This window comes from Vipera ursinii (genome assembly GCF_947247035.1).
Source record: "Vipera ursinii genome assembly, chromosome: Z".
Taxonomy (NCBI): Eukaryota; Metazoa; Chordata; class Lepidosauria; order Squamata; family Viperidae; genus Vipera; species Vipera ursinii.
The window spans coordinates 57,877,998-57,900,551 of record NC_139517.1 but is presented as its reverse complement, the minus strand read 5'-3'; the positions used below and the strand labels follow the sequence as shown (position 1 = coordinate 57,900,551).

Below are 22,554 nucleotides of genomic sequence, written 5' to 3'. Positions count from 1 at the left end.
ATTGGACATTGGTCACTGGCTCAAGGAGGGTGAACTAAGAGGAAAGGAGAAATCTATTGCTTTCTGCAGGAATTCTTCAGATCCCACCTTACTTGCCTTGCCATCATTGTACTCTAGTAAAAGTACCTATTACTTCAATCAAATGGAGTCTATGGGGCTTCTGGGTGGCAAGGCTCCATTGATGGCGGCCGTTTCGGCCGTCAGCCCAACTGCTTTCCGTAGAGCCGCTAAAAACAGCGACGAACAGCTGTTTGGCAGCTCAGAAACCCGCTCCTCGGGAGAAGAGGAGGGGGTGAGCGCTTAGGCAGGGGTAGAGCTCCCCTAGATCACCAGAGTTTTAACTCTGGTGGTTGAAGGGTGTGAGCCCCCCCCCCGAAGCCTGAGTTTGCTCCGGACTCTGGGACGCCTTCGCTCCAAGGATTTGGAGCAGAGCAGGACACTGCAACCATCCCTGCCATCGATAGTCAATCGTGGATTACTTGGATGCAGGCAGAGCTGTACAGGAGAATGCTGTAATAATTTAATTTAATTTAATTTATTGAATTTATATACCGCCCTTTCCCGAAGGACTCAGGGCGGTTTACAGGGTATAATTTTTAAAACATTAATACAAAAATTAAGACCAATTTAAAAAAGATTAAACTAAGTCCCTGCAACATGTAAAACCCCAGTTAAAACCCAATTAAAACTCAGCCTGAGCCGGAAAGCTCGAAGAGCCACGTCTTCAGGTCTCGGCGGAATGATCGAAGGTCGGGGGCAGTCCTAAGCTCCACAGGCAGCTGGTTCCAGAGGGCAGGCGCCCCACAGAGAAGGCCCTCCCCCTGGGTGTCATCCGCCGGCATTCTTTGACCGGCGGCACCCTGAGAAGACCCTCCCTGTGGGAGCGCACAGGACGAAGGGAGCTTGATGCCGGCAGGTGTTCCCTCAAATATCCTGGACCCAAGCCATATAGGGCTTTATAGGTCATCACCAGCACCTTGAATCTCACCCGGAGGGCAACTGGAAGCCAATGCAGCTCGCGGAGCAGAGGTGTTACATGGGAGTAACGGGAAACTCCCATCACAAGTATTAGCAAGTATTTGAACTTTAACTCAGAGTATTTTGTGGAAAAAGTTGCAAGTGGTGCGGAAAGTGAAAGTACGCAACAGAAGTAACAGTGTTAAAATGGCTTCCAAACCAAGTAAAGTTCCTAGAAGTGCTGGTGCTTCGCCAGTTCAACAGTCTTCATTACAGGCTTTGATGCCTCCTCCTGCGGCACCCGCACCAGCTTTAAAAATAAAAGATTTGCAGGATGCTTTAAAAATACAATCCCAACAAATAGCTGAACTTATTGAGGAGAAGAATACTGAAATAAGAGCAGACATTTTGGTTGCATTTCAAGGGCTGGCAGTGTGTACTGAGCGTCTGGATGACTGCGTGGAAGAATTTAGTCAAAATAACATGAGATTAGATGCTAAAATGCTGGATGCTGAAAATGTGATGGAAAAGATTGATGATGATGTAGTCATGCTACAATATCGTGATATGGAATTTGCTGTGAGAATCAGAGGTTTGAAAGAAGATCCTAAGGAAAATTTGAAAGAAATAGTGGCACAGGCTCTTGAACAAGTTTTGGAGCGTTCAGCAGAAGATATTATGGGGGATATAGATAAAATATTTCGTGTTAATTCTTGGATTGCAAGACAAAGAAAGTTACCTAGAGATGTGGTGGTTTACTATACAAAGAGAGCAATCAGAAACGAGGTTATTCAAGCCTTCTATAATAATAGATGTACAGTAGCTGAGCAAGAAGTTTTAATTCTGAAAGAGATCCCTCCAAGAATTTTAAGGAAAAGAAAAGAATTTGCTTTCTTGGCAGAAAAATTAAGGAAACGGGAGATCCAGTTTAAATGGGAGATTCCAATAGGTATGGTGGTGATGCATGCAGGCATGAAATATCGTCTTAACACAGTTTTGCAGGCACAAGATTTTTATACCAATATTTTGAAGGCAGGATCTCCGCCATCTTCAGAATTTAAAAGGAGGAATGGTGAAGGAGAGCGTCAGTCACGAATGGAGAGCATACAAGGAGCTGAAGGAGTTATTCAGCAGAAAGAAAGAGAATCCCAGCAAACTACAGGAGTGGACCAGATTCCGGTACCAATGGAAGAGGTTAGAGAACAAAGAGAGACACGGGCTGCAACCAGACGAATGAGACAAGAACAAGAACAACAGAAAGCTATAATTACATCTCAGAAACCTACTTATAGTGAAGCAGTGGGAGGAGCGAAACTGAAGAGAGTGCAGGTGATTTTGGATGAGGTGCTCCAAAAGCTTCAGGTCGCAAAAGATGGCGACAAAGCTTCTAACTTGGAATGTTAACGGATTAAATTTGCCGAATAAGAGAAGGAAAGTATTTCAATACCTAAAACAATTTAAAAATGATGTTATTTGCTTACAGGAAACACATATTCGAGCAGTTGATCAAAAGTATTTGATAAACTTTAGGCTGGGCACACAGTTTATTGCCTCTGCTCCTGACAAGAAAAATGGAATTGTTATTTACGTTAAGAACACTTTAACAGCTAGTTTTATTGAAACAGATAAACAAGGTAAAATGAGGACCCAGATTGTTGGGGGCAATTAAGCTGACTTTGTAATAATGCCGCTTGGGGTGTGTGTGAAAGCCCTAATAAGCAGGCATATACATAGTATGAAGTCTACTGCTAAGCTTGTAAACTGCCCTGAGTCTTCGGAGAAGGGCGGGATATAAATGGAATAAAAAAAAGGAAGATATGTTATAACTGAACTATTACTAGAAGGCAAGAAAATACTTTTGGTTGGATTATATGCTCCTAATCAACAGCAAAGAGAATTTTATAAATTATTACACAGCAAGATCATCCAGTGGGATTACAAATCTTGTATTTTTATGGGAGATTGGAATGGAGTTTTGGATGTACAAATGGACAAAAAAGGCCTTTTTAGAAGTACACCAAGTCATGCTAGATTGCCTAAATCTTTTTTTGAGATGAAGGACGACTTGGAATTGAGAGATGTTTGGAGAGAAAGACACTTGCAAGAAAAAGACTTTACTTTTTTCTCCGATAGGCATCAATCTTTATCCAGGATTGATTTTGTACTAATTACTAATGATTTTTTTCTAGGATTAAGAAGATTAAGATATGTCCAAGAACTATATCAGATCATAGTCCAGTATGGTTGGAAATAGAAAAAGATAATGGAGATAGATGGTCTTGGCGACTAAATGAAAATTTGTTTAGATATCAAGAAAATGTGGAAGAGTGTAAAAAACAGATGAAAGAATTTTTTAATATGAATATGCATAAGGGTACTTCTATTGAGATGGTTTGGGATGCAAGTAAAGCTTATATGAGAGGAGTGTTAATATATTTGAATAATAAATACAGACGTAAACTGGAACATAGGCGAAAAGAATTAGAGGAGGAAATTAAGAGAAAAGAGAAGGCTTTAATTTTGAATCCATCTGATGGGAAAATTAAAGAGGTAATTACTTTACTAAGAGGCCAGTTTGATATGTTGATGGCAGATCAAGTGGCAACCAACTTACGGTATGCTAAACATAATACCTTTTGCAATGCTAATAAGCCGGGTAGGTGGTTAGCTTACTTGTTAAGGAAGAAACAAAGGTCACGTAATATAGATAGAATAGAGCACAAGGGTAAAGTGGTGTATCAGCAGAATTTTATTAAAAGGGCTTTTGTTGATTTTTACACTAAGTTGTATGTTAGAGACAAGATTCAAGATGTAGATATAGATAGATATCTGCAAGAAGTTAACATTCCTGTTCTTACACAAGAACAAAGGGAAGGGATGAATCAATTGATTTATGATGAAGAAATTATTCTAGCAATTAAGCAATTAAAGGTGGGTAAAGTACCAGGAACAGACGGTTTGACTGCCGTCTATTATAAAGATTTACAGTCAGAAATGGTGGAACCTTTAAGATAATTATTTAGGACAATTCAATTGGGAGGAGAAGTGCCTCCATCATGGAAAACAGCTTTTATTTCGCTGATTCCAAAGGAAGATCAAGATGCTACCCAAGCCAAAAACTATAGGCCAATATCGCTTTTTAATACTGATTACAAGATATTTGCAAAAATTTTAGCAAATAGATGAAGGTAATGAAGCTAATGATTCATAGTGACCAAACTGGATTTATAAATGGTAGACAAATGAAGAATAATGTGAGACATATTGTAGACTTATTGGAATTTTTGGATAGAAATAACCAGTTTTCTGCAGCGCTGATCTTTTTGAATGCTGAAAAAGCTTTTGATCAATTGGATTGCCAATTTTTATTTAAGGCATTGGAGAAAATGGAGTTTGGGGAACATTTTTTACAATCTATTAGAGCAATATATCAGAAGCAAACAGCTCAAATAATAGTTAATGGTAGTTTGACAGAAATATGTAATATTGAAAAGGGTACAAGACAGGGGTGTCCGTTGTCACCTCTGCTGTTTGTTTTAACATTGGAAATATTATTGCTTAAAATACGAGACTCAAATAAAATTAAGGGAATTCAAATAAGAGATCAAGATTATAGATTGAGAGCGTTTGTGGATGACCTGGTTGTTACAGTAAGTCAACCGACTTACTCAGTTGTAGAGTTGATGGAGATAATAACGCTATATGGGAAAGTTTCTGGATTTAATATAAATACGCAAAAAAACTAAAATATTGTCTAAAAATATGACTATAGAACAAAAGGCTGTTTTAGAAGAGTTAACAGGATTTGAAATAGTTAAAAAGACTAAATATTTGGGGGTTTATCTCTCAGCTTCAAATGTGAAATTATATAAAAATAATTATGAATTGTTATGGTTAAAAATACAAAAAGAGATAGATGGTTGGAAAAAAATTACAATTATCTTTATTGGGAAGAATTGCAGCAGTAAAAATGAACGTTTTGCCAAAATTTTTATTTTTGTTTCAAATGATACCTATACTCAAAAAGGATTTAAATTTGGAGGAATGGCAGAAAGGTATTAATAAATTTGTTTGGGCAGGGAAAAAGCCACAAGTCAAATTTAAGATAATGCAAGATACATGGGAAAGAGGTGGTCTTAAAATGCCTAATCTTAAATTATATTATGAGGCTGTTGCTTTATCATAAATAAGTGATTGGTTTAATTTAACACAAGGGAGATTATTAAATCTTGAGGGTTATGATCTGTTATTTGGTTGGCTTGCATATTTATTGTATGATAAGAAGGTGGATAATGTATTTAAGATACATATATTAAGCTATACTCTGTTGCGAGTCTGGAAAAAATATAGACATAAGTTAAATTACAAGATACCAATTTGGGCAATACCTAAACATGCAATAGAAAATATAAATGTTGGATTTAAACATGATGAGACTACATATAAAGAAATTTTAAGGATAGAAAGGAATGTATGGCAATTAAAGCCATATAATATTTTAAAAGAAGAAAAGATTGTGCAAACTTGGTTTCAGTATGGGCAGTTACAAGCAAGATGGAAAGAAGATCAGAAAGTTGGTATCTTGATATCTGATGGAAATTTGGTAAAACAAATTAGAGATCAAGGTCAAGCACATATAAGAAGGATATATTGATAGAAATTGACTCAGAAACGGAACTTGTTAAAGATTGTATGATAAAGTGGGCCCAGAACTTTCAGGAGGTTATAACAATGGATACTTGGGAAACGATTTGGGTTAGAAACGTAAAATTTACACAGGCCCAAAATTTAAGAGAGAATTTTTATAAAATGTTTTATAGATGGCACTTAGACCCTAAAAAACTAGCAAGTATGTATCTGAACTACCAGCCTAAATGTTGGAGGTGTGGTTGTGAGGATGCAACGTATTATTACACATGGTGGACTTGTAAAACAGTTAAAGCTTTTTGGATTAAAATTTGGTGGAATATGCAAAAGATATTTAAGAAAAAGATAAGGTTTTCTCCACAGTTGTTTTTGTTGGGTATTATTACAGATTTTACTGTTATAGATACTAAATTGATGTTGAATTTAATTACAGCAGCAAGACTTTTAGTAGCCCAATATTGGAAGAAGGAGGAACTGTCTACTATAGAAGAGTGGACTTTGAAAGTTTCTAACTTGGCAGAAATGGCAAAAATTTCAGCATACTTGAAAGAACAATCGCAACAGAGATATATTGTGGAATGGAGAAGATGGATTGAATATATTCAGAATAAATACGGGACTAAAAAGTTTCATTTAGCATTTGAATAAGTAGTGGTTTTATACGATGTATTATTAGTTATTAGTTATTTGTTAGTAATATAGTTATGTTTACGGAGAATTAAAGCGCGATAGAATTTAATGTTTTATTTTTCTTGTTAGCATGTTTTAGCTTAGGTTTGTAAGTTTATACCCTGTATTCAGCTCTGGGAAGTTGGGGAGGGAGGAGGGTTGGGGGGAGGGGAGGGAGTTTTTTTTCTCTATTTAAAAAATGTATTGTAAAACTTTTCAATTAAAAAAAACATCAAATGGAGTCTATGGTCATTCTTTCCTAGAGTTAGATTTGGGACAGTTTTGACATTAGGCAGGATCTACAAAATTGGTCAAGCTGGAAACACCTTTTACCATGGAGATCGTGCACACAATGTTAACTCACGACAGTGAACAGGAGGAGGGAGAAGACTGGGCTGAACCAGCGGCCAAATCCCAGAGTGAAGATCATGCTGAGTGGCTTGTGGAACTCGAAGCCTGTGACAAGCAGCCGAAGCCCAGGTGGTCCCTAGGTACCTGGAAGGAAAAAGATTGGGAGTAGAAGCCTTCTGGGATCCACTTCTGGGATCCATAAAGGGGAAGTTGTGGAAGCTGCTGCAAAGAACCCACTGCTATGAGGAAGAGTTCATAGCACCTGACAAGCCTGAGCCCAAAGATGTGCTATTTGAACAGGCACTCAATTTCCTTAGAGGAACATTTGGCAACTTCAAGGCCATGGCCCAGATGGGGCTCCTTGCCAGTCACTGCCACATGGATGATGGAATAGCTGCAATCCCCCGTGGCCACACTTCCTCCAGTGGCTACAGCCAAAGCCACACCATCTTAACCACAGATTGCCCCAGCCCCAGTGGCTCAGCAGACTCAAGCCCAGTGGGTTCCTGCACCAAGGAGAAGGAGCAGAACCCCCTGCCCTGGGGGTAAATTTGGTGGCGATCCAAAGCAGTTGGCCTTCTTCCTGATGCAAATGTACCTGCAGGAGTATGGGGAAGACCTGCCCATCAAAGGAACAAAAGTGTAGTGTGTTACCCTTGCCCTAGAAGGAGCCGCTCCAGAGATGCGCATCTTCAGTCAGTTCATGATGGCCCTTTGTAAGACATTGGAAGACCCCCTTGCAGGCCAGAATTTGCATGAACACCATTAACCAAGGGCAAATATCTGTGGCTGCCTACACCCAAGAATTTTGCACCCAGCCTGCAAGCTAACTGACTGGCTGCAGGACATGCTAATCTAGAGTTTTCAGGACAGCTGAATGATGATGTATACAAAGCCTGCCTCTCCTGAGGAGCCCCTCGCACGCTACATGCATGGTATGTCCTCACTGAGGAGATAAGAGATTAATTTAGCTAGATCCTGAACCCATGCCAGCCACGGATGGAGAACATCCCTCACCATCGAAAGTGAGACCTAGAAGCTGCAAGCAAAGTTCCCATCAATGCTCCACTGGTTGCTTCAAGTGTCGAAAGGAGAGGAACTGAGCTACTGACTGCTGCGTGTCAGTCCAGCAGCTCATGATGGGTCCTGCCAAGAAGCAAGGGAAACCGGCGACAGGAACCCAAGAGTTAGCTCTGAAAAGGATAGAGGTCACAAAGTTCACCCCTCCTCCCACTGGGGACATGGGAACTCGGACCAGGATCCAAAGAGCTCAGGTGAGAGCAGACGATGACCCCTTGGTAAGTTGCCCCGACACCGATGACTGTACAAGTAGAGCTAATGGTCCGCTCATCAGGTCACAGGGGAAGTTGGTACCTTTCTGGACTTAGGCTACACCAAGTGCCTGGGCAGTCCTGTCTAGTGGAAGAAATGGGCTTACACCTGAGGCAACTTAAAGTGCCTGTGGCATTCTGCCAGCTGGATGGGTCAGTGGCTGGTGGAGCCCTTGCCACATTCATCATTGAACCAATAGAAATGAAGATGGGGGAGCAGACAGATAATTGAAGTTTCATTGTGGCACCTGGCATAGAAAGGCCCGTTATGGTACGGTTAACATGGCTTCCCAAAGTGGAATCCCTATGTGAACTGGAAGAATTGGCTCTTAAAGATGCAGCAGCAGAAACCTGAGGGAATCCCAGGGAAAGAATGCTCAAAATTGGAAACACAGAAATATGGTGAAATCCAGAGAGGAAGTGGGGGTAGAAGTGAAGGAAAGACCCAAAGCCGAGTCTCAAATCCCAAAGCAGTATGGCTCAGACGAACATCACCTCACCACCACAGACTATAGAAAAACTGCCAGGGGCTACACACCCTAAGCCCAAGCTATATTCAATGACTCCAAGGGAGTTTGACGAGGTCCAGGCTTTTATTGACAAAAACTTAAAATGAGGCTTTATACAGTCAACTAGACCACGAGTAGTGGTACTTTTTTGAGGAAAGAAGGATGGGTCCCTTCATCTGTATGGACTATCGAAGGTTAAATGCAGTATACCCCTTGACACTTATGTGGGACATGCTAGCTCATCTGGCCCAAGGGATTTTTTTTTTACTAAACTGGATCTCAGGGAGGCTTACTATTGAATCAGGATCAAAGAAAGGGATGAATGGAAAACCGCTTTTTATTGCCCGCTCTGATGTTTTCAATTCTAAGTACTTCCATTTGGACTGCAAGATGCGGCCATTGTATTTATGCAGTTAATTAACCAAGTGCCGCAGGAACGTTTATTCAAGGGAGTCCTAGTGTACTTAGGTGACATTCTGATCTATATGGAAACCATGGCTGAGCAAGTAAAGCTATGCAAGCTGTGTTAAAAAAGCTGCAGGCTGCCAAACTATATGCCAAGCTATTGAAAGGTAAATTCCATCAAAGCAAAATTAACTATCTAGGGTGTCACATCATCCATAAGGAAATCAAAATGGACCCTGCAAAAGTCCAAGCACCAGAAAGCAATTTCAGAGCTTCCTAGGTTTCGCCAACTTTTAAAGCCAATTCATCCCTGCATTCGCACAAAAAGCCCTACCCATGATGAACTTGCTAAAGACCAAAGAGGAGGGAAACCAAAGGGCAGCCAATCTCTTAAATGGTCAATGGAATGTCAAGCTACTTTTGAAAAACTCATACACATGTTTGCGGCTGAGCTTGTGCAAAAAGCACTCTGATCCCATTTCTCATTCATCATTCAGGCAGATGTAAGTGACATGGTGGTGGGGCTGTGCTGCTACAGAAAAAAATGATCAAGGAATCCTTCAGCTTTGTGCCTATACCTCCAAAAAACTTACTGAAATCGAGTGCAGGTGGTAAGTATGGGGAAAAAAGAGGCATATGCAGTCTGGTGGGAGCTGCTTAGTTGGAAGCATTTTTAGAAGGGAGCAAAATCCCATTTGAGGTCTGAACTTATCATAAGAATCTAGAGGCACTAAAGACCCCTAAACAGGTCTGGTGGGGCCAATATTTTAATTGATTCAACTTTACCTTACGATACCTTCTGGCAGGAAAAAACTTTCCGGTGGATGCCCTATCCAGGCTGCCCCAGTACAATAGAGAAAAGAAATAGTCCGAGTGGTGATTCCCTCAAAACAACTAGCAGCTCCAGCAATCACCTGACGGGCAGGGAAACTCTCTTCTCCCTGGCAAAAGACTTACTCACTTTCTTAAAAGAGGCTCTAAGCTCAGACCCGAGGTTTAGGGACCATAAAGCGGAATGCACAATGCTTGATGAACTTGCTATGGCATACATCCCCCAAAGCCAACAAATAACAGTGTTTCAAAAGAACCATGATTCTAAAACAGCAGGTCATTTTGGGTTCATAAAAATTTTACACATGGTAAAGCGCCAATTCTGGTGGCTGTGAGGCACTGTGTGCCTCAGCAAAACAGTGCCAGGGGAAAAAACAAGAACTTATCCAACCAGTAGTTAAATCCTAAACCCCAATGGAAAGAAATATCCATGGACTTTATAGTTGAACTCCCTGAAAGCATTGGCAAAAACTCATAACTGACCTCTTTTCTAAACAAGTGCACCCGTCACAAAATCCTTCCAGTGCACATGCTGGCTAAACTGTTTATTCAGCACATCTACCACTTAAATGGTCTCCCTGAATGCATTATCTCAGAGATCAGGGAGTTTAATTTACCTCTTGGTTCTGTCAACAAGTTCCTTAAACTCTTGGGAACTTCCCAGGGATTTAGCTCTTCCCATCATCCGGGCACTAATGGATCCTGTCAACTTACAAATTCTGTATTAGACACATATCTCAGGTGCTATGTCAATTACACAATTGGATTCATCTGCTTCCCTTTGTAGAAGTAGCCTACAACAATTCCGTCCACAGGAGCACTAGCTTTAAATCGTTCAAAGTGGCTTCTGGCCAAGACTTTGTAACCATGCCCAAGTTACCTCAACCTTACATAACCACCCTGGAAGAATGAGTGACCCAAATTCAAAACACCTGGCTGGTGGTTTATAAACATTAGGTGACGCAAAATTTAAGAATTTAAAATAGGAGCCCTATTCTACCTATCCACTAAGTATCTTCAATCAAGACAGCCCTCCAAAAATACATCAGCCTTTTCCCAATAAATAAAATCATCAACCTAGTAATTTTCCAACTAGAATTACTTAGAATGTGCTAAGGCACATTCACCCGGTGTTTCATTGCAACTTGCTTAAGTCTGCAAGCACCTCTCCACTGTGCCCTACTGAACCAACACTTCCATTCCTATCCTCAACGAAGGTGAACAATATTTTGAGGTTAAGGACATTCTAGACTCTTGCACACATAAGAGGGAAAATCCAGTATCTTGTTGTTTGGAAGCATCTTCCCCCAGTAGACACTGAACAGGTAGATGCCCACTATGTCAATGCCCTGCGCTTGCTGAAAAAATTCCACTCCAAATACCTAGACAAACCAGGCTGACATCTACATTTCTTTCTCTCTCTCCCTTCCCTTGTCTCTTTTTCTTTTCCAGGACTAACATCCCTGCTCATGGAGGGCGAATGTCAGGTCTGCCAACTTCAGCACCTCAGACCATGCTTCTGCTGGAATCCTGACATCAAATTTCAGGAAGGAGTGGGGTTATGGAATGTGGGTTACAGCCAGGGTGAGAATGTAAGAAAGGAGCCAGGAGAAGAGAAAATAACAGAAGAGAAAATAACCAGGTGCTTTTACCAGTTTGCTCCAGACTTCAAGGACAACTGGCCTGAGTATGAGCAGATGCACTGCCCACCATCGAAGAGTTCCCAAAACATCCAAACAACTTGCTATTGGACACTGGTGATTGCTCAAGGGAGGTGGACCAGGAGGGAAGGAAAAATTTGGTGCTTTTTGTGGGAATTCTTCAGATCCCACCTTACTTGCCTTGCAACCATTCTACTCTAGTTAAAGTATCTATTACTTCAACCAACTGGAGTCTAGGATCATTCCTTTCTAGAGTTAGATTTGGGGCAGGTCTGACACCAATCCTCCTCTTCATTAGACTAGACATACTCATTTCCCTTAATCATTCATCATATATTTAAGAGGTACCTCCAGACCTCTTATCATGTTTCTTGCTCTTCTCTGTACTTTTTTTAGGATCTCAGCATCTTTTTTTTATCATGACAAGAACTGGACATATCATACCAAGTGTGGCCTAGGTGCAATACAGAGCAGTATTATCACTTTTTGTGATCTTGATAATATCCCTCTGATGATGTAGCCTAGGACTGCATTGGTTTTTTGGAAGCTGTTGGCTCATGTTCAAGTGGTAGTCCTCTAGGACATCTAAATCACTCTCAGTTATTACTGTTGAACCAGGTACTATCTATTCTATACCTGAGCATTTGTTTTTTCAGGACCTTTTCTCATAACCAAATTGCATCTTATTGGATAGGACTTATTGCTCAAATCTGTTAGGATCCTTTTGAATCTTGAGTCTATGTTCTAAAGTATTAGCAATTCCTTCCAGGTTGGTGTCATCTGTAAATTTTGTAAGTTCCTCTTCTATCTGGTTATCTACATCATTTATGAAGATGCTAAAGAACACAGCCCAAGGCAGAACCATGAAGTACATGCTACATTCTTCCCTCCACATAGTTGTAGTTCCATTGAAGACCAGATGTGGAGTGTCTGTTGTCAGCCAATTGTAAATCCATCTGGTGATGGTACTATCCCACATTGTTCTATCTTACCAAGAAATAGGTTGTGGTCTACTTTGTGAGATGTCTTATAGTATACTCAGACCCCCAATGCTAAGTATACTATATTCACAGTATTTCCTTGATCCACTTCTTTAGTCACTTTATTAAAGAAGGCAAACCATGTATTCTGGGCAGCATAGATTAAAAAATAAAACCCAATAGTAATTGGGAAGTTGAATGAAATACTCTTTTGGGCTTAAATGAAGAGTATTTACATTTCTTTGTTTCCTTTTCACTTCTCACAGGGATAAGTATTCTATATGAACAATGGAAAGATTTTTCACTCTCACAAATAAGAAAATAAGTCTTCTGAACTGGTATCATTTTTTCAGTTATGGTAATTCCTGGGATAATTGTTTTACACTGCTATGGGCTCCTATTCAATTTTTCTATCATATTTTTTCTTCTTTAGGGCCAACAATATACCAATATTCCTTGAAGTACTCCACCCAAGCTTCTAGAATCTCAAATTTCCATTTTGTGGGCTCCCTTCTCTGACCAACATGAATAGCAGTAATAGCAAAGAATTGTCATGGCTTAGTAGGCATAATAGCTTTACAATGAATAAGGAAACATTGACTTGAATTATAACTTGCACCATAGTTTTCTCAGGTGGATATTTATTCCTCTCCCTACCTTGCTAATGAAAGATAAAGAATCTGGATTGTTTAAGAGAAGGGCCCACTCGCCAGAAGTGCAAAGAATCAATAACAGCATAGCCCTTCTTGGGTGCCTTGCTAAACTGGTCAGAAATCACACAGCATTGATAAAAGCTAGAGATCCTAAGGGAGTAAAGTGACCACTGGCTCGATTTCTATAGTTTTCTCCACTTGCTATTGTAATCCATTTCTACTTTATTAAAAGAAGTAAATATTCAGGGAGAGAGGTTGTTAATATACTAAAAGCAGAATTTTATATTCTTTTATAAATGGATGTCCACAATTTTTACAGAACAAACCAACAGTATGTATGCATAACCATCACCAAGTTGGAACAAAATTTAATATTTTGTATGGAATGAGGTTTAATTCTTTAATATTGTTAATTTGACAAAAACTAACTTCCTGCATGAACCTCTCTCTTATTTCATCCCATATTCTTTGATAATAAACTATATTATCATTCTTTTTAACTCAATCTTTTACAACTTACACAAAAATATTAAAGCTATTTACTTTTTGAAAGATAAACAATGTTACATTCTTGTGAACTTCATTTCTTTTCTGAAGTATTTATATTACCTTTCGTAATCTTCTTGATACATCACATACACTTTTCTGACACACACTTTTGCCTTTTACTGCTTCTAGAGAAGAAACTATAAAAATATTCAGCTATATGAGAAACAATACAGTACACATAGTCTTGTTTTCTAAAGGAAATTGAATTTAAAGGATAAAAGACTGCTTTGAGTCAACTTCAACTCCTCCTGACTAGATAACTATATCAATTTCTTGGCAACATTTGGTAAGTAATATGTCAATGCAATCTTCCAAAGTACTTTTCAACATCTCACTTTACTCTGCAATGCTAGATTTTCTGGAAGTTCCCCCACCTAAGCACTAATTTGGTCCATGCCGCTTAAATTTCTGAGATCTGCTGAGGTCACTAAGGTGTTCTCAGCCACTATGGCATCTATTTAATAGTATATTTTTAAATAATTAAGGAATTTAATCCTCTTGCACATATAATTGAAAAGTACGCTGCCACCATCAAATTTTACTTTTATACTCTGTATATGTAAGTGATGCAATGAACAATCTTTTAGAAGTATGTGGTATATTTAGAACTCTGGCATAGAATACATAAATTAGAAGTTAGTTTTTAAACTGAATATTAAGACCTCTTTTTAAAGAAGAAAATCCTATTGTTCAACACACACTATTGGACTAAACAGATCAAAGATATGACTTGACGTGGTACAAAGGAGCTAAGATTGAGACTAAAAGAACAAGAGAATATGTAGTTATATAAAGACCACAAAATATATTTACTGCTTATATGAATAATCATATTTGTCATCACTGTCACAATTTTATTATTCCACAAAATACGATTTCCTGGGTGGGTCAAGTATATTTTTTCAAGTTTTTATCTGCTGTTATTAGATCTAAATAGAACCCCGGCCAATAATGAGGATCACTTGTATTTCAACTCCAGGCTGTCAAAGCCTATACTTTTTGAAATGTGTATTTACCAACTTAACTCTGTGCAACCTTCAAATTTCACAGATTTGATGATGGATTCTAATCCACAGAGGTTTATGCCACAACAAATATGTTAATGGCTTACAATATGTTCAGTAATAAATCTGTGCATATAACTATTCATTGTCTACTAAATACACCACTATTTTAGTGTTCCATTATTAAGTACAGGTAGTCCTCGAGTTATGAATATAATGGAGCCTGCCCATTCCATTCGTAACTCGAGGATTCGTAGGAGTGAATCTCATAACTTGTATGTGATTCACTCCCAGCTTTCACTAATCGAATGCATGGGCAAATGCGCGGCTCATTAAGTGAACATGAGGTATCTCAGGGTGGGAAAGGCCGGGGGGGGGGGGGCTGTTGATGAAACAGGCCACCTGCTTCAGACCACCCAAGCTCCTCCCTTATGCTCCCTCCCTTGGGGTCCCCATAATTGCTCCCCCACCCAATCCTGCCATGCTGGGTCACTTACCTTGTGAGGATCTGCAGCCTCTCTGTTTCTTTCTCTGTTCCCAGCAAGAGCAGAGGGAAGCCTCTGAAGCCCAGAACAGACCTCCAGAAGCACGTGGCCGCCACCCACGGCCTCTGTTCTGGGCCTGGAAGGGCCCAGAACAGCCCTGCAGAAGTGTGTGGAAGTCCGTTCTGGGCCTGGGAGGCCTCCCAAGCCCAGAACAGACCTGCAGAGGCATCTAAAAGCCATCCCCTCACTCCGTTCTGGATCTGGGAGGTGCATAGGAGGCCTGCTAGGCCCAGAATGGACCTGCACAAGTGCATGGATGCCACTTCCAGAAGTCTGTTCTGGGCCTCAGAGGCCTGGAGGAGGCCTCAGAGGCCTGGACTGGGCTTCTGGACGCATGCTGAAGCATCCCCTGGCCTCATTTCTGGGCAGCAGCAGCTTGGGAAAGCCCTCCAATGCCTGGATCAGGCTTCAGAGGCACAGGGAAGCGTCTCCCAGTCTCATCTGCAGCGGCAACAACCTGGAAAAGCCCTCCAATGCCCAGATTGGGCCTTCGGAGGCACGCAGAAGCATCGCCCAACTTCAGTTCCGTTATCTATTGCAGAGAACAGAGGCTTAAAGTACCATGAGATCACGTGACATCAGTAGCGTGAGATCTCGCACTACTGATCTCGTGTGATCTTGCATTACTTTAGGCCTCCACTGTCTGCGAACACACTGATGGACTGGAGCAGCCAAGAATGAATGAACCTTTATTGTTAAAGTACAACCATGTATACGTTGAGATTGGCTGAGCCTTCCTTCATGCCCCAACCACCACAACTCACAGTGACAACAAACCCACCATCTTGTTACACCATGTGAGCTAATTGCACAACACACCAGCTTCATAAGTCAATCATACATAAAGTGATTTCCCAGTCAAGATCCTGACAGCCCATGGATAAAAGCTGTTATTCAGCCTGTTGGTACGGCTGGCTATTCTCCTGTATCTCCTACCCGATGGTAGGAGAGTAAAGAGGTACTGACCAGGGTGTGAGTTGTCCCAGAGAATTTTTCTCACTCTTCCAAGGCAGCGAGCCCTGGCGATGTCATCCAGTGGTGTCAGGGGACACCCCACAATGTCTTGTGTTGTGCTCACCACCCTCTGTAATACTTTCCTATCCGCAACTGTCAGGCCAGCATACCAAACCACAATACTGTGCAAGAGGACACTCTCTATAATAGACCAGTAAAATAAGGTCATTAGCCCTTGTTCTACCCTGTTCTTCCACAAGACCCTGAGGAAGTGGAGTCTCTGTTGGGCCTTTCTGGCCACCTGGGTTGTATTGACTTTCCAGGTAAGATTTTCACAGAGGTAGACTCTGGAGGAAACTCTCTACGCACGCGCGCACACACACACACACACAATGTAAAGTGGGGCAGGTTCCTCTCTTTTCCTCCGGAAGTCTAGCACCATCTCCTTTGTCTTGCCGATGTTCAGGTGCAAGTTGTTCTCCAAACACCATATGGATATTTTTTGTACCTCCCCCCGTACGCTGTTTCATCTCCACCTGTAATAAGACCCACTATGGTGATATCATCTGCAAACTTAATTATCGCAGTAGATGGGTTGGACGATACACAATCGTATGTGTACAATGAGTACAGGTTGGGGCTAAACATGCAGCACTGTGGCAAGCCTGTGCAAAGCTTCAGGGGGATGGATAAAACAGACCCGACCCTCACTGTTTGTAGCCGGTCCCTTAGAAAGTCTTTAATCCAATTGCAGATGGAAGGGGAAAATTCAAGTCAGTTAGCTTTTCAAAAAGGATGCTTGGCAGAATGGTGTTGAAAGCCAAGCTGTAATCAATGAAAAGCTTCTTGACATAGCTTCCAGGTTTCTCTAGATGGCTTACTACAGAGTGTAGAGCAGTAGCTATGGCATCGTCTGTCGACCTGTTCCCCCTGTAGGAAAATGAATGTTTGTTGAAGTCCGGTGGGAGGCATGTTCTAAGATGTTGGAGAATCAGTCTTTCGAAGCATTTCATCACTACAGACGTTAATGCAACAGGTCTGTAGTCATTCAGGCCCTCAACTGCTGTTTTCTTTGGGACTGGGACAATGGTAGCTGCTTTCAAGCATGAAGGTTGAAAGGCTGTTTGCAAGGAGATGTTAAAAGATCCTTATCAGGACCCCTGCTAATTGATCAACACGGTTCTTAACCACTAACCCCAGCACCCGATCTGGGCCTGCAGCTTTGCTGGGATTCACAGCCTTCAGTACAGCTTTCACTTGATGTTCACACAGGGTGAGTGGCTGAGAATCAGAAGGCTGGCCAGCAGAGGCTACGGGGTCTGGTCTTTCCACCTCGTAGCGAGCGAAGAAGATATTCAGCTCCTCTGCCAACGAGGCATCAGTATTAACCATGTTTCTTGTATTGCCCTTGTGGTTGGTTAGGTGCTTGCAGTCCCTGTCACACTTGCTTCAGATTGTTATATGCTAGGTGGTTCTCCACCTTGTTTATATTGTTGTTTTGCCATCCTAATGCCTCTTCTGAGATTTACCCTGGCCTCTCTGTATGTGTCCCTGTCCCCTGCCTTTAAGGCAGAATCCTGGGCTCTCAGGAGTATTCATACCTCTGCAGTCATCCAGGGTTTGCAATTCCCGGAAACTCTAATGCACTTTTCTGTTGTCACGCTATCAGTGCACGCTTTGATATCAGAGAGTACGGCATCCGTATATACATTCAGGTCTTGATCTTCGAATACACTCCAGTCAGTGGTTTCAAAGCAATCCTGCAATTGACTTGAGGGCACCTGCTGGCCAGATTTTAATCCTTTTCGTGACTGAGTTCTTTTCCTGAGAGGAACATACTTCAGGCACAACAGGAGTGAGAGATGGTCAGATGTACCCAGGTGGGGGAGGGGGAATGCTCGGTATGCCTGTTTCACGTTAGAGTACACATGGTCTACTATTCTTCCCTCTGGTGGAAAATTGCACTTGGGGAGAACTTGGGGAGAACTATCTTTAGACAGGCTTGATTGAAGTCCCCAGCCACGACAAGAGGGCCCTCTGGGTGAGTTTGCTGCTGCCTGGAGATGACATCATCTAGCTTGGAAAGTGCCGGGCTGACACTGGCATCAGGTGGAATGTAAACAGCTAAAATAATTACCACAGTAATTTCTCTAGGCAGAAAAAATGGCCTACATGTGACAGTCATCAGTTCCACGTCTGGGGAGCAATAATCTACTGTTGGCACACTAGTCACAATGTATATAGACACAGAGTCCTTCTCCCTTGCTCTTACCGGAACCTCCATTTCTGTTAGAGCAGTGAATGACTTGGCTTGTCAGTTCTACTGCTGCATTTGGCACAGCTGAATGTAGCCAGGTCTCTGTGACAACCATCACACATTCATGGAGAAGCCTGCTTGCTGCCATCTGCAGCTGTAATTTGTCAATTTTATGGACGAGGGATCTGGCATTACTCAAGAAAACACTTGGCAGCGCTGGTCTATAAGGCTGCTTCCTGAGCCGAGCCAGCAGCCTGGCTCTGCAGCCATGTTTTTGTTTTTGCTCTTTTCTCTTTCACTTACGTCCTCCCCGGCCTGATGACAATCCACGGTGATCTGGCCTCGCTACGCAGTTCGGTATGTTATGGGACTGGTGAAAATTGCTGGTAATTCCAGATTGCCTTGCGAGCCCGATGTTTAGCAGCTCTATGCATGTGTAGGCTAATTTAGCCCCTCGCACTACATTGTGCACACTCATCAATACATACATTATTCCAATCACACACACCAGTACCGGGAGTTCAGGGCCACTGCATGTGAATGCACCGCAATACATTATTCCAATCACACACACCAGAACCGGGAGTTCAGGGCCACTGCATGTGAATGCACCGCCATCTTGGGGGGGGAAAAAGAAAGCAAAAGATCTCAATCTTCACAAGACCTATTGCCTAGGGAGACCCGGGGTGGTGGGAGGGAGGGAATAACCAGGGTGAATGTTACAGTGCTACTGCGGTTGTTCGTAAGGGTGAACGACTGCCGTGGTGCAGCAACATTCGTAATTTTGGGACTGTCTCATAAGCACTAGGGGGCGCTTATCACGTAACTTTGAATGTTCAGTAAGGGAACGCTTGCAACTCAGGGATTACCTGTAATACTGAATTATGTTTTATTATTGCAAATATCTCTAAAATCAAGGAAAACAGGACTCTGCTGAAATCATTATTTCAATCATAATATATTTTCTTAATATATAATTAAAATGATCTGGTCATTTACTAAATCAGCAAGCTGTCAAATTATTTCATTGTACATTATCAATTAACATCTCAATTACTTTTACATAATTTCTGTCAGATACACCTTTAATGTATGGGACAAAAATAGCTTTCAACTTATCACGAAAAACATGCATCCATGAACAACTCTTCAAACTAGTCTTACCTTTAAAAGTGAAGAATAGTTCATTTTGCATTCCAGCTCTTTGCATTTTTACATGATGACATTCAGATTTTTGTAATGAAACCTCACAAGCTAGCTCCACAACAAGCTTGGCCAGTATCTGAAGCAGCTTCTTTTCAAAATTAGTATTATAGATACTATTGCAGGGAGCTGAATGATATCGTGCTGTTAACTCATAGTAAAAGTTAGGATCAGAATAAGCTGCAGGAAAAAAAAGTTTAGATTCAAACAAAACCAAGATACCAAGATTAAGATTTAAAATTACTGAATTTATTTTTAAACAAGAATTAATTGCACCAAAGGAAAAAAAATACCATCCCCTAGAATACTATACTTGGGAACTAAGCTGCTTAACTTTAGGTATAATCACGTAGTTGGAATTCTCCTGTGGGATCTTTTTCTTTTGAACAGCAGATAAAATTTTATCCAACCACTGTTAAAATACTGTTCATTGTTCAAAATCACAAGAGTAAAGATTTCATGATTAAAAATAACTCATGCATTTTTGAAGTTGAGATCTAGATATTTAATTTTCTTTATTTTTTTATTATCATGGATTGTATATTATTAAAATTACTGGCTTAAAAGTAGGCAGATTAAAACTGAAAAAAATGCATTTAGTAATGGAAGTAAGTTGGCTGACTAAAAATAAAAGTACTTTTCAACCTGAAAAATACCTGTCAGTGAAACTGACAAAAATTTTAAGAATGGCCTATCTCAGAGCAAAATTTGACTTGCTGGATTCCATGGCCAAACATGGGTGTTTCCACCACTTCTCATATTATGAGAGAACCTGTATATGCAGTACCCTAGCCATTGAAAATATTTCTCATAGTTTATTCAACTACGCCCCCACTAGGCTTATTGGAAAGAACAGCCCATTGGGACCTGAACCATACAGTGACATGTTTCTTCCTGGGATCAGATGTACTGTATATATTTACGGAAAACTGCTAAGTTTATAACTAAGGCAGTGGTCCCAAAAACCTGGTACACTAAACAAATTTCTCTGCAAGGGAAATTCATCTGATTACTACTGATTATAACTACATATGTATTTTATCATTGTATTTCCTATCTACTTTATTCTGGAATTAGACTTTTATTTTATTGATAAGGTCACAAGTCAATAAGCGACTATTGTTTCATAGGAAAAGATTCATATGATTTAAAAAGGGCTTAGGGGAAGAGGACTGCCACATTAGTATGCATTAATAGTAGCATACCCCATTAAAACAAGACTATTATTTTCAAATTAAAATAGAGAAAAGAAGCAAATATAAATAACTAGAAACAGCATATTCACACAATTCAAATATTGCATACATAACATTTTATTAAAGAGTATAATTTCAACAGCAAAAACTACTACATGCTGAAAAAATAGAGTAGATGGATAAAATAGAGAAATACAAAAGAAAAATAAGACTACAATATAAATAGAAACATATAAATAAATTATTTCCAACATTCCTCATAACAAGTATAAACAATTTTAGTAACCTATCACTTTCTCTTATAATGCAACAAATAATCTCCTCTTCCCAGATCTCATTTCTTTTCTATAAACGAATCCATAAAGCATTTCAGTCCTGATCTCAGCAGGAGTCCACTTAGGGTTACTGTAGATAGCAATATATCTATTTCAAATTTGATCAAATAAACCAAGTTTATATTCCTTCTTTTTCTTCTGACAACTATAAAAATTATCTTCTGGATCCATTATTCAAAAAAACCTCTTTCAGTATGTCCCATGTTACAGTATTTTGCTTCAATCTGTAATTATGTTACAATGTTCTTCTCTTTCAACTGTAATGGTTAATTTTCTCTAGTATCCAATTTTTACAACAGCAAATTTAAATATTTTCATTGACACTGGAGAGTAGGATAAATAATAATGCCTGATGTAAGCTTATCCATGATATTTCTTTTAAATGTTTTATCAGAACCAAAGAAATTAAAAATTGTTCCTACTTTCAAAAATTCCTTCTAAGAAAATGACTCAGTGAGCACAGATGCTCTAAGAGATAGATCTGTTTAATGGTTCTGCTACAGAGCTTAATTTCAATGCAATCTCTATAATAATATCAATTAATATTTCTAAGATTAAGAACTGACCAAAAATAAACTAAACATGTCCCAGTTGATTTTATTCCACTAGTCGTTGCCAGTTATAGAGGGTGGCGCTCATCTCCATTTCAAGACCATTGAACCAGTGCTGTCTGAAGACATTTCTGCAGTCATATGGCCAGCATTGTATCACGGAGTGCTGTTACCTTCCCACTGAAGTGCTAGCTATTTATATACTCAGATTTGCAAGATTTCAAACTGCTAGACTGGCAAGAATTGTGGCTAGGAGGAGAGCTCCACCCATCGCATGGTATTCTGATTTCAAACCTAGGTTGCCTGCTTTTCCAGCAAACAAGGCCAACATCTTAACCACTGAGCTACTGCATTTCCCCAAATTGCCCAAAAGAAGACCCAAATTTGAGAAACAACTTTACATAACAAAGAAGGCCTGTACAGCAGAGTTGCTCAACCAGTATGGCTGGGGATTCTGCGTGGGAGGCAGGCAAACATACATGTGTAGCTCCATTTGTGCATGTATGTGTTTGGTTGCCGCTCACACAAGTGGAAATGCATGTGCGCGGAAACGCTCACCTGCCACTTCCGCAGCCCAATTCCAAAGGGCTCAAGGCCCTATAGTGAGCTGTGGCCCGGGGGTTGGGGATGCCTGTTCTATAGAATATGGAAAATAAAAAAGAAAGTGCTATCACAGCAAATATTACCCTCTGAGATTAGTCTAATCGTAATATAAAAATGTTTCTGTGAAATTAAGATACTTTTTGCATTGTTAATTAACAATCATTGATATAAAATAATTAAAATAATTAGGGTTCAATAACTTTTCACTTAAAACAAAGGAAATAGTTCTATCAGTTGGATCGATTCAACCCATGCATATGTAGAAAAAAGCTTAGTAAAAATAAATCATATTATATCATGATCAATATTTTAAGACTTAGGCCTTGTTGCAACCTATTTTATTGCCTTTCGATACACCATTTG

At 40.2% G+C, this 22,554-nt stretch overlaps 1 protein-coding gene across 2 annotated transcripts in view; it reads right to left on the bottom strand.

Annotated features, from left to right (window-relative positions):
- ZPBP (zona pellucida binding protein) overlaps window positions 1-22,554 on the bottom strand; it is an 84,276-nt gene that overhangs the window by 5,475 nt on the left and 56,247 nt on the right. For both annotated transcript variants that reach the window (XM_083377144.1, XM_083377145.1), the window contains exons 5-6: window positions 19,468-19,686; window positions 13,604-13,680 (exon numbers count right to left, since the gene is read on the bottom strand). In XM_083377144.1, coding sequence (XP_083233270.1) covers window positions 13,604-13,680; window positions 19,468-19,686 — 296 coding nt within the window. The remainder of the gene's footprint in view (window positions 1-13,603; window positions 13,681-19,467; window positions 19,687-22,554) is intronic.